At 44.1% G+C, this 13,156-nt stretch overlaps 1 protein-coding gene and 1 non-coding gene across 2 annotated transcripts in view; one reads left to right on the top strand and one right to left on the bottom strand.

Annotated features, from left to right (window-relative positions):
* SVOPL (SVOP like) overlaps nt 1-13,156 on the bottom strand; it is a 48,635-nt gene that overhangs the window by 19,137 nt on the left and 16,342 nt on the right. The window contains 5 exon segments of the mRNA XM_090286813.1: nt 576-687; nt 1,374-1,585; nt 4,228-4,301; nt 10,512-10,640; nt 11,911-12,036. Of these exon segments, the coding sequence (XP_090142939.1) occupies nt 576-687; nt 1,374-1,585; nt 4,228-4,301; nt 10,512-10,640; nt 11,911-12,036 (653 nt within the window).
* Nucleotides 9,334-9,440, top strand: LOC150002196 (U6 spliceosomal RNA). Its single transcript, XR_016513258.1, has one exon. It is a non-coding gene; the product is annotated as a U6 spliceosomal RNA (small nuclear RNA).

Below are 13,156 nucleotides of genomic sequence, written 5' to 3' on the forward strand. Positions count from 1 at the left end.
CCTCTCCCCAAAGTGTGCCATTCCAGTCTGGCCTCCACCCCCCAAAAAGTGGTGCAGACAGTTTGCAGAATCAGTGATTCATATTAATTATATTATAACTCAGGCCATTCTAGGGTTGCAAATTAAGAGTGAACTTAATTTTCACACCACAGGTTACGTCTTTTATATACATATACACATGCATAGAGTTCTATATGCATATAGTAATATATATACATATAATGTATCACTAAACTCTCTTGAAAATGGTCAGGATAATTTGATTAACATCTAGAGTCCCATTTCTCCAGGAAGCTTTGCATAAAGATTTTAAACATCTTAGTGGGCGAAGTGAGTATACCCATACTGATACCCACATCCTGTCATAGCTGAAGAGGGGCCAGGTCTGTGGGAAGAAGGAGGTACCAGGGTAGACGCCAGACAAGATCATTCTAGACAAACAAGCAGCCCATTCTCAACTCTCCTGGTGAAAGGACTTGACCCTGACCCCCAACGTACACTATGGAATAGAAGACCCCATCTTAACAACCACTGGACAAAACTCAATTATGTTGAAGCAACCAGAGAGAAGATACCTTGAAGTGCAAATATTGAGGAGAAGGAAGAATAAAGCGGTGCATCCCATGGTGATAGAAAGGCTCAGCCGTCTGCCCAGGAAATTAATGCCCAGGATATTTAGAGGATTCACTAGAAAGCAAACGACAAAGACAATTTCTGGAACCTTGAAAGCAAGCGGCATTTATCAACACTGGATTCCTCCTTGTCATTTCAGAAAGAAGCAATTCCACCCAACCCGCGTGCGTCTTCCAGCCTAGATCTGGCCATGTTGTCATCAACTTCATGACTCTTTTGACATACTTTTCCCACGTGGTCCAAGAATGACAAGCATTGGTGTATATAAAGGATATTTCATGCCCAGGACGCTTATCATGTACACTGCCTACTTGCTAGACCTCTATTTTGTTGCATACTGTTCCCAATCAAATTCAAGGTGCCATTGAATTCTAAGTACCATTATTAAGTCGACTAAAACAGAAACAGTACTGCAGATTAAAATCTAACAGATCCTTGTAAGACACATCCCAATTTCAGAGATAGTCAAATGTGGAGAAAAAAAAATGCATCTTAGATGGGTAGAATTTAGCATTTCAAAGCTCTGCTCCTCCAGACTTACCCCTCCCCACCTCAATCCACCCAGGAGGCTATCAGTAGGATTTGGGGGATTGTTCAGTCCCCCCAGGCAGGAACCAAGTCTCTGAAGGGTCACACTTCTCCCCTCTGAGGTTCTAAGTTGCCTGTCTCCCCCCCCCCCCCGTACCCCCCCCCCCCGCGCCGGCCAAAACAGAGAGGGGCCAATATGTAGAGATACTTACAAGCAATTTCACCAATGGTGCTGATGATCATGGTTCGATAGTCAGAGGGGGCAAACATGTGGCAGTGGCAGGGGCTAAGGCTCTCCTCTGAGACCCCTGCACTCGCCACCACTGCGGCCTCAGACTCGGACCTCGACCCACAGACCAGGTCGCGCTCCAGCAGCTCAGCGCTCGCCAGGATGACCCCGTAGTAGGCGAAAGAAATGCCCAGCCTGGAGGTGAGAAACGATGGCTGTGAGGAAAAGCTGGTGCCACCAAGAACTGCAGGGAGAAGTGGGAGTGTTTCTGGGGGAAGGCAGAGCGAGGGGAGGGGCGGGGGAAGAAAGCCAGGCTCACGGATCTGGGGCTGGGTGGGAGCGGGTTGCTGGAGGACACCCCGTGGGAAACAAAGTTGCAACAGCAGGAGTGGCCAGGTGGGCAGGGAGGACCCCACAGGCCCAGTGAAGGAGTCTGAAGTGTGGATTCATTTTCTGTCGCTGCAGACACAAGTTAGCGCAAACACTGGCTGAAAACCACGCACACGTAGTATCCCGCAGTTCTGGAGGTCAGAAGTCCAGTGGGTCTGGCTGACGTCTCTGCTCTGAATCTCAGAGGCAGAAAGGAAAGGGCAGGCAGGTGTCACGCGCCTTTCTGGGGGGAAGAACCTCATTTCCGAGCTCACCTGGAAGGTTGGCAGAATTCAGGCCCGGGTGGCCGTAGAGCTCATCTCCGTTCCCTGGCTAGCTGTTGACCAGTTGTTCCCAGCTTCTCTGGGCTTCCCTGGTTCCTTGTCCTTAAAGCCAGCAGCGTGGGGCCCAGTCCTTCTCATGCTTTGAATCTCTCTGGGCTTTTCTCTCTCTTTCTGCCTCTTTTTGTTTTCTCCTCTCCAGCACGGATTCCAGCTGGGGAAAGTTCTCTACTTTTAAGGACTCAAGTGATTCGATGGGGCTCACCTGCCGAATCCAGAATCCTCCTCCTGTTCTAAGGCCCATGATCTCACTTCCAGCTACACAGTCCCTTCCCATCAGCATCCAAATGAGTGTTCATTGAATTACCTGGAGCGGGGGCATCTTGGGGTCACTGTAGGACTGCCTATCATGAAGGGTCTTCAGCAGGCCATGAGGAGCCACGAAAGGTTTCTGTTTTTGCTTTATATTTTATTCCTGTTCTTTAGTAAATATATTGGTTGAAATATAAAAATAACATACAGAGAAGTTCCTATACCAAAGTCAAGAAAAAAATATCTTCCTTGCTGAAACAACCCCACCACCACCACCACCGCCGTGACCCTCTCAGTTTTGCAGGAATGGCTCTAAAACCCAGCTGTAAAAGCTATTCGGGGACAATCGGAGGTGATACATGTGTCCTGGGTATCAGGAATTATTAATGTGATGATTGTTTATCTCGTCAGTGCGATTATAGGATTGGAGTCATCTAAGAAAATGTCCTCAAGTAGTTAAGACTTTTTTTTTATCTTCACCCGAGGACATGCTTATTGATTCTACACTAGATTTTAGCCAAAAGGCTGAGCAGCAATTTGCTTATTGATTCTAGAGAGAGGGAGAAGGAGGGAGAGAAATATCCATGTGAGAGAGAGAAGCATCAATCAGTTGCCTCTCATCCGCGCCCCAGTTGGCGACAGAACCCACGAGGCAGGCATGTGCCCTGACCAGAAATTGAATCCTTCAGTTTGTGGGAAAATGTCTAGCCAACTGAGCCACACCAGCCGGGCAAGTAGTTGAGACACTTAATGAAGTATCTGGGGATGAAGCGTCACGAAGCCTGAGGCTTGCTTGAAAACACGGCAGCACAGGAAGAAGGCAGCTGAACAAGCAGGAGTGAGTATCGACGACTGTCACATCCGGGTGACGAGCGAAGCAGAGGTCACCCTGGAATCCTCTTCACTTATATGTGTTTTTGGAAATTTTCATAATAAAATATTTTAAAAGAAAACAATCAAAATATCTCCCCTTGTTATTACAGTAGCTTTAATTTGGTTAATTTCTGAATATTGAGGGTTTTAAAAATTAAAAAGTCTCAAGGGGAGACATGCCAATCTATCAATAATGATTACATTCTAAAGAAGGCAGATAGACAACCACTTTCCTGAATTCAAACACTGCAGGTTAGTTTTGCCTATTTTCTATCTTTATATAAATGGAATCACATAATATGTATTATGTGTGTCTGGCTTCCTTTGCTCATTATTGCCTTTGTAAGATCTAGCTATGTTGAGTGTTAACTACTAGTTTTCTCATCTTTGTTACTGTATACTATTCCACCTCTGAATATAACACAATTTATCCATTATACTATCAATGGACGTGTGGGTTGTTGCCAGTTTGGGGCTCTTGCAAATAATGCTATGACATTCATGTAAATGTCTTTTGGTAAATGTATGTATGCATTTCTGTTGGGTATAAACCCAGGAGGGGAATTGCTGAACCATAGAATATGCGTATTTTCAAGTGTAATAGATATATCTCCAAAAAGTTTTCCAAAGTAGTTGCACTAACTTGAACTCCAATGAGCAATGTATACAAGTTCCAGTTACTTTGCATCCTTCCCAACACTTGCTACGGCCAGTCTTTAATTTTAGCCATTTAGGTGGATTTCTAATGGTGAACAGCAGATGATGCTCAGATGAAAAATGAAGAACTGTTTGCAGACGATTAGGATTCTTTTCTTTCTCTCCATTTTTAAAAATTGTTATTTTATATATTTCTTGGGTTGGTGGTATTAGTAGAAAGAAAAGAGATTGCGGGGGTCTTTCTTGTGTTTTTCTCCCCAACAGCATCCAGAATGGATTTACTTTAGTAGGCTTTCTCCAAATGCTTGCTTTTTAAAATTTATATTGAAATAACTACATCCTTACCATATGACCCAGATCTGTAATGTGGTCCGTAAGTATTTAGCATCCAATAGGTCTGCAAACCTTCCTCTTTTTTCCTGGGGTCATGAAAACAGGGAGACAAAATAGGTTTAGTGGGTTAAGGACAAGTAAAGATGCCTCTAATATTTTAGATATTCAATATTAATTAAATATTTTAAAACAAGGACAACTTGGGATGCGGGGGCTGAGATAACCACTGGGCTCCCACGAGTACACCTCACCCAAGCCCATAATCATTTTTAACACTTCCATCCCAGCCCATCGGTGTCTGCACACTTGGGCAAGTACCCGAACTCAATGAGTTTGTGATTCTGACCCTTTCACTTGTCCTCACCGCACCCGCGCTGGCGAGGGGAGTGATGGGACATAGGGGGATACGTGGAAACAGTTGTGAAACTGATGGGAGATTCTTTTAATATTAACACCAAAATTTAAAAACCTAACATTTAAAGAGTGGAGGCTTTGTAAGAAAAAAAATGCCATAAATGTGAAGAGGATAGATGCCCAATTTATTTTTGTGTCTGTAGGATCATTAGCAAAATTTCTTATCCACAGTCAGTACCTCAGATAAAAATAAATAAGGGTGAGTTCTCTGTTATTGACAGTAATGGATGTTATGTAAAATTAGGAAAATTTAGCCCTGGCTGGTGTGGCTCAGTGGATTGAGCATTAGCCTGCGAACCAAAAAAAGGTGGTTGGTTCAACTCCCTTTCAGAGCACATGCCAGGTCCCAGGTTGAGAGCATATGAGAGGCAACCAATCAATGTTTCTCTCACATACTGATGTTTCTCTCCCTTTCTCCCTCCCTTCCCCTCTCTCTAAAATAAATAAATAAAATCTTTTTTTTTTTAAGATGTTTCTTGCCGTTCCCCAGAGAAATGTTTTCTTCAACGGGTTCACAAGGAATTCTATTAACCTGGGAGCCATTTAGCAACCAAAATATTACCATGTACTATTGAAAAGAAGTTTATGAAGCTATGAAAAATATCTCAGCAGACAGTTGCAAAAATAAATGAGCCACACAGCACAGAAAATTAAAAGAGATGAACCAGTAGAAAAGTAATAATTTTTAAAATTCCATTTACAAAAGAATTTTTTAAACAGAATATAAATAGGAATGAATTTTACAAGAGATATGCAAGATTTATCCGTCGTCGGCAGCCGTCCGTCTCGAGAGACGATGGTGTAGCTTCTTAAGAGTCTATCTGCACCGCCGAGAATGGCTGTGCAGTCCGACTCGGGAGTGACACGGCATCTGTCTCCTCCCGTGTTGAATCGACATCTTGCGATGACGCTGGAGTGTCCTCTCCAGTGAAGCTGAAGCTACAGAGCCTGGGCAGGGTGATATGGAGGGTCTGCTGTTGCCCATGCAGCAGACCCCCCCTCTCTTCGCAGCTGAAGGGTCCAAGGGAAAGACGGAGTCAATACAGCTTGGCTTCAGGTGCGCCGCAGGAGTTGCCGGTGTTGACTACAACGTCAAACCGCCTTAGGGACTCCGGCTCCGGATTTTCTGTCGGGGTTTACTCCCTTAGCCTTTCCCCTGAAGAGGTATGCCGCAAGGCAGCAAAGGTTTTTTGGAGTCAGAGTTTTCCTTCTCTGATGTGCCCTGACTGGAAGATCGAACCAGCGACACTTAGCTCGCAGGCCAACGCTCAATCCACTGAGCCAAACCAGCTATAAAATTCTGCTGGAATACAAAAGGCTTGAATAAATGGGGAAATATACTTGTATCTGAACAGGAATACTCAATATTATAATATTCACTGTTCTCTCTATATTAACCTATAATTTTGACAAAGTCCCAATTAAATTTTCATTTTAATTTGGGGGGAGGGAAGGGGATTGTGAGAATATCTTGACAAAGTGACTTCAAAGTGGTCCTAGGAAAAGAGGACTGAAAACATCGCTTGGAAAGTTCTGAAAAAGAACTTTGGCGGGGGGTACCTGCCCTACAAGACATGAAGAATGTGTTGCGAAATGCTGTAATTAAACCATGTCATATATTGGACGAACAATGAACCCGGGTCCTTTCTCCAGCAACAGGAAATCCCTTCTTTGTTATGTAAGTTCTCATATATATTTGAACCTACAACTGTATCATTAGAACAGAACAGAAAATTCAAAAATAGATTTCAATATATATAAAGGATGGTTTGTGCAATAAAAACATATGAATACAGCCCTGGCTGGTGTGGCTCAATGGATTGAGCTCTGGCCTGCAAAACAAAGGGTCAACAGTTCGATTCCCAGTCAGGGCACATGCCTGGGTTGCAGGCCAGGTCCCCAGTTGGGGGCACACTAGAGGCAACCACACATTGATATTTCTCTCTTTCTCCTTCCCTTGCCCTCTCTCTAAAAATAATAAATAAAATATTTTTTTAAAAACATTGAGTAGAACTGGTGAGCCACGTGGATGTGACAGAGGTAGATCGGTATCATGGTCCTTACATCCAATTACACCCAGTCAAAGCCAACACTTCAATGTAGCCCAACAGAAAGGAGAGGGATACAAGAATGTTGCTGTAAAATAATAAGTTAGAAACCAATAAAAAAGACAGTAGTAAAAACACTAACAAATCTAAATACTGGCCTAAATACTGGCTTAGATACTGACTTAAAAAATAATGTCTAATTCAGGGAAACTTATGAACAAAGTGAAACTAAAATACCGGACAACAATGATTTGGAAGACAAGACTGACTGGAGCAGATCAAAATCAGCATTTTTTTAAGGTCCTTATATTGATCAGAAGGCAGATAAAGATACCAAATAACATTAGATATCCTAGGTGTACTTATCCAATATCGAATAAAAGAAATAAAGGACATAAATTCCAAGCCAGTAGAAGGAAACATGGATTGGGGGGAGGGGGGAGGTTTGGCAAATTAAATCAATCCCACAGGAAAAAGGAAGAAGAAAGCAAACATGGTTAAGAGGAAATATAAAATAAAATGACAGAAGTCAGTCCAAATAAGTCAGTAATTATAACAGATGTAAATGGACTGAACTTATTAGTAACAGACACAATATCAGACTGAGTGCAAACAAAGAAGCATCATCTATATATTTACAAGAAAGACATTTAAAGCCCAGCAATACAGAAAGGTTGTCATAAAGGGCTGGAAAAAGACATACCAGAAAAATATTAACCAAAGCCACTTTGGATATGTTAATATGAGAGAAAACAGAATCTAAAGCCCAAAGCAATTTAGCAATAAAGGAATACTTTGAAAAATAAGATTCATCCACACATAAAAATAAGTCAATCACATACTAGGATGCAACAAAATAGCCCCAAAATACATGCAGTAGAGTGTCTCACCTGTTAAGCAGAAACAAAGCCATCATCTTATTGAAAAACTCTTAAGCAGGCAAAAGCTAGACCAAGTATCATATATTTATATGGCGCAATTAACAATATATAACAATATATATACTCAATGAGAACATACATTTTTTTCCTGTTAGGGACAAGAAAGACAGTTATTTTGTTTTATTTTTGTATCCCAAGAGCTAGCATAATGCCTGTCATATAATAGGCTTTCATAAATTTTTGTAGACTAAGTGAATAAAGGCAGATCAATCATATCTTCCCATCATCCCTAGAATGCTAAGTCTCAGCTCTACCCCAGACCATCCCCATTCCTAAGGCGGGTGCTCTCTCTCTGCTTTAGTAATGCACACACAGTAGATTAATACCTGTTAATAACTACTCTTCAAATGGTACCTCAGGATTTTTTTTCATTAACTTAACTCATTGTTTTTAAGCACACACAAAACATTAATAAAAAGTCGCTATGTAGAGAACCAAAGGAAAGTCTCAATAAATCCCAAATAACTAATAACACCCTCTGAACAAAAAATGCAATTAAGTTAGAAACAAAAAAAGATTGTTAACAGATAACTCATTGGTTAAAGAGAAACCTGTAACAGTTACAAAATAGAAATAAAAATAAAATTACATGGTAACAAAACTTGCTGAATGCAGCTAAATGGCTTATTAAAATTTAAAAAGACTGAAAATAAATAAGCTAAGTACCGAACGTGGAAAACTAGAAGACAGGAGAACATAAAAAGTCAAGGAAGAAAACAGAATAAAGAGAAGTTAACTAGACCACCAAGAAATCAATAAAGAGAATACAACTAAAAATAATCTTGTTCTTTGAAGTTTAATAATATAGACAAATCTCTACTAAGAGTGAGAAAAAAGAAAAGGCACAAATAAGTATTGAAAGTGAAAAAAAAAACCTCACAGAGATATTTTTTTGAAACTCACAAGAGAACACTAGGAACAATTTATATCAATAAATTTGAAAACCTAGATGAATCAGGTGATTTTCTAGAGTATGAGGTCTGTCCAGAAAGTATCCATCCATGTGCTATGAAAAAGACACTTATTGAAGAAGATACAAGACACAAGAAACACCTCAATCCCCTTCAAAGTAGGCACCTTGGGACCTCACACAGTTCTCCCAATCACCATCATCTGCCCAATCATATTTTCCTGAATCACATTGTTGGTTTGAAATCTCTTCACTCTCAAAGGTGATTTTAGCTTTGGGAAAAGTCAGAAGTCACATGGCACCAAATCTGAGTCACCTGGATGATTTGATGTTTCACCTAAAACTCTGCATGAGACATGAGGCATGAGCGGGTGTGCTGTCATGATGAAGCTGCCGATCACCAGTTGCCCATAGCTTGCTCCTTCTGAATCATCTGAATAGTTTCCATGGAGGAATGTTCAAGCTTCACAAAAAATATGATGCACATTCATTGCTCTACTCACTCAGTCACTTTGAACCCGATGGCCACACAGCACACGTGCTCACTAAATGGTGTTTAGCATCCCCACTGACTAGTACAGTGAAGTCATCATTGTTCACGCATGCGCGTTCCAGTCCACTCCCCTTGGCTGCCAGGTTACATCGATGTCACACAAACCATTCTTGTTATATTAACAATGGCTGGACTTCTTCTGGACAGACCTCATATATGCATTAACCAAACTGACTCAGTAAAAAGTATTAAACATAAGTAGACTCTAATCCTTATGTAAATTTAAAATATAATAGTTTTTAAACTCCTTCTGTGCTTGCTTCAGCAGCACTTACACTAACATTGGAATGACACAGAGAAGATTAGCATGACCCCTGTGCAAGGATGACATGCAAATTCATGAGGCATTCCATTTTTTTTTTTATTCTCCTTCTAACACCCCCACCGCTCACCTCAGAATAAACATTAGGTGTAAACTGCCTCATCGGCAAGTTTTAGCAAATATTCAAAGAGTTCGTTCCTATCTTGCAGATGCCACTGCTGAGATGCGGACAGGTGGGGTGGGTGGCGCCGCTAAGCTCTGCCAGGCCTGTGCCTGGCCCGCCTGCACGGGGGAAGTGGGTACCTGGGCTAGTGAGTGAAATGAACACAATGGACCCTGATAGTCCTGGAAGCGTTAGAATTTAAATGCCAAATTTTGTTTTTTAAAAATCATTTAATGAAGTTTATAACTTTGCTATCAAAAAAAGACAAGGCCAGTACAAGAAAATTATATTATAAAACAATCTCTCACCTGTAAACAATGATGCTAATCCTGTGACCAGCTCTGCAAGGTAGGTGTTATTATGCCCATGTTCTTTTTTTTTTAAATTAATTAATTAATTTGTTTATTTATTTTATTTTTAGAGAGAGGGGAAAGGAGAAAGAGGGGGAGAGAAACATCACTCTGTGGTTGCCTCTCACTCACGCCTCCAACTGAGGACCTGATGTGCAACCAAGTCATGTGCGCTGGCTGGGAATTGAATGCCCATGTTCTTTTTTATTCTTTTTAAAATTTATTTTTTAGAGCGAGGGGAAGGGGGGTTGAAAGAGACAGAAACATCGATGTGCAAGAGATACATCGATTGGTTGCCTCTCGGACGCCTCCAGCTGGGGACCTGGTCCACAACCCAGGCATGTGCTCTGACCAGGAGTTGAACCAATGACCTTTTGGTTCACAGGCCAGTGCTCAATCCACTGAGCCACACCAGCCAGGGCTGCCCATTTTATTGATGAGGAAAGTGAAGGTAAGTGTCTGACCAGGACTCCCTGGTAGAGCTGGACCTAGTGCCATCTACTCTGCCCTTGTCCCTTGTCCCTCCAGGAGCAGCATGAGAGAGCTAAGGCCCCCTTCCCTCTAGCCTTCCACAACTACGGAGATTTCTGGGAGGCCCCCACGGGGGTAGGGAAGGTGGGGGTGGGGCGAGAAGACCTCCCTTCTGGCCACTCACCAGGACAGGCTCCACCAGCTTCCCCTCCGGCATGACCGAGCGGTTCATCTTGGCAATGTGCTGCAGCGTGGCCAGGGCAGCCTGCGTGTTCCCAGTGGAGACATTGAACCGAGCAGATTCGGGAATAAACTGCGCACAGATGACAAAGGACATCAGAGTTGCAGCCGCAGTGGACCCCAGGGGTACGGCTATTAACGCTCCATACTAACGCAGCGCCCCAGTTTCCAGCGACAGAAAAGGGTGTGGCCAGTGTACAGGCACACAATACGACAGGAGTGCTCCTGCACCCCAGGTTGCCTTGGGACAAAAAAGGCCACATACTCCTCATCAGTCTCATCCTGGATGACGCAGGCTGACACTGAGCTTCATACCAATTCCGCTCAAGTACTTGTTAATACGATGAAATTCTTGCATCCAATGAGTAAAATATCTACTGTCCCAAGGCCCCAGGGTCCCTCCACTGCTTTGCCACCCTACTCCTTTGCAGGAGTCCCAGGGTCTCCCCACAATGCAGCAACCTAAAGGACAACCGCAGCTGGCGCCTCCAGCGCCCACGGGGTGAAGGAATCGGTCCTGATGGCGGAGGCCCTTACCGCGCTGAGTGCTGAGTATTTCCAACAGCACTGAGGCTGGGACCTGCGGAATCAGCGTGGCCTGCTCCCTGCCCCTCACGCCTCACACCGGTCAAGGCCCGTTGGCCTCCGCCCGCAGCACCCCACTCCCCATTCCCACAGCCAGCAGGCAGTTGAGGTCCTCCTGGGATTATCCTGCCTCCTTCCTTCTTTTTTTTCTTTTAATCTAGTTTTTAAAGATTTTATTTATTTTTAGAGAGAGGGAAAGGGAGTGCAAAAGAGCGGGAGAGAAACACGCAAGAGAAACCCTGATCAGTAGCCTCTCACACGCCCCCAGCTGGGGACCTGGCCACAACCCCAGCGTGAGCCCTGACTGGGAATCAAGCAGGTGACCCTTTGGTTCGCAGGCCGGTGCTCAATCCACTGAGCCACACCAGCCAGGGCCTCCTGATGCTTTCTGACTGCTGTTCTGCCCTCTCCTGCCGGGCCTCCACCCAGCCCTGGGCCAGTGTCCCAGCGCATAGCCCCTCTCACACCTCCCAGGTCCCCTGGCCTGCAAGGGCCTCCCGAACCCGGACACAGGCCCATCTTCCCAGCCTCCCACCAGCACCCCTCACCCTAGGAACCCAGCCTCCCTGCTCTCCCCAAGGCCAATTCTGCACAATCACCCCTTCGGACAGGCCTGGCACATGAGCCCTGCCAAAATGGCCTCCCCACACACGCTGATCGAGATGGGCACTTAAATAAAGGAAAGAGGTAGGCGTGGGGCCAGAAGGCCACTGGGGCAGCTGCAGGGAAGGATAGGGGAGCCCCGCAAGCCCCCTCACCTTGAAGGCCAAGATGAGGATGATGCCGGGAATGGAGGCGATGCGGATGAGCCAGCGCCAGCCGATGGTGGGGATGACCACAGACGCCAGGCCGATGATGAGCAGGGAGCCAGCCAGCCAGAACACCTGGGCGAGAATGGACAGTGAAATCCCACCTCTGCGACGTGCTCCACCTGTCCTCTCTCAGGAGCTGCCCCGTCCAGCCTGTTCCCCCCGGAAGAGGGTGTCTGACTGGAGTTTGGATCTACTCAGGACCTGCATGAATGAGGGAAGTCACTTCACTTTCCTGCAGCTTCGGTGTCTTGTCTGTGAGTGGGAGACTCAGCTAGACGGGGGTCAATAATGTCACCACAGTTTTAAACATCTGGGACACTGACTTCTGTTTTCTTGAATAAATACTGCATTGGTTCGTAACTAAGGTACAAAGAACGCTGTAAAAAGACTTCCTCCTCCTCATTCCCTGCCATCCAGTTTCCCTTCTCAGAAGGAACCAGCATTCATTTTCTTACACCCTTCTAAAGCGGTTCTAAGCTCATACGGATATAAGATTATGTTTTCTCTTTTTTTGTAAATGGTAACCTAGTAAAATAAGGCTTTACACTTTGCACTTCACACTAAAAAATATAACTTGGAAATCGTTTTATATCAATCAGTAACATGGCGGCCAGTTACAACCAGGCCCCACTGGCGGGAAACGAGGACGATCCTGAGTGAACATTATCTCCCCTCTGCTGGATGGAGAGTAAATGATTCCACCCCACGGAGAGGATAATTTTGTAAAAGATCCTTGGGGGGACTCCTCAGGGGCGACTATTTCATCCCCAAGGAATTCTATTACAAAAACAAACAAACAAACAAGATTGTTTAAGGAAGTGATAAAAGCTACAAAAAAAGAGGCATGTAATGGAACGTGACTTGAGTGACCAGGAACGACCTTTCTGAAGGTCAATAAACCACCGCAGTAGACTAGGTAGCAGGTGACGTGGCAGTGAAAAGGACTGTGTAGTGAAATGACAGAAAAAAAATTGGTTTTTTAACTTTTGGATATGGCACACCTTTTGGAGGTAAAAGGGAGTATTTGCTATCACCCGAACGTAAATAAGAGTCCTCAGAGGAAGATAAAAAGATTAGGTCTGTGAATGTTGTATTTAAGGAACCTGTAGGATATTCAAGTCGCTATCAGGCAATTGGCCACCTGGGGCTGAAGTTCAAGGGGGTATCATTGGTTGTGGGTAAAAATTTGGGG

Source organism: Furipterus horrens, unplaced genomic scaffold (genome assembly GCF_987537825.1).
Source record: "Furipterus horrens unplaced genomic scaffold, mFurHor1.1.pri manual_scaffold_9, whole genome shotgun sequence".
Classification (NCBI taxonomy): domain Eukaryota; kingdom Metazoa; phylum Chordata; class Mammalia; order Chiroptera; family Furipteridae; genus Furipterus; species Furipterus horrens.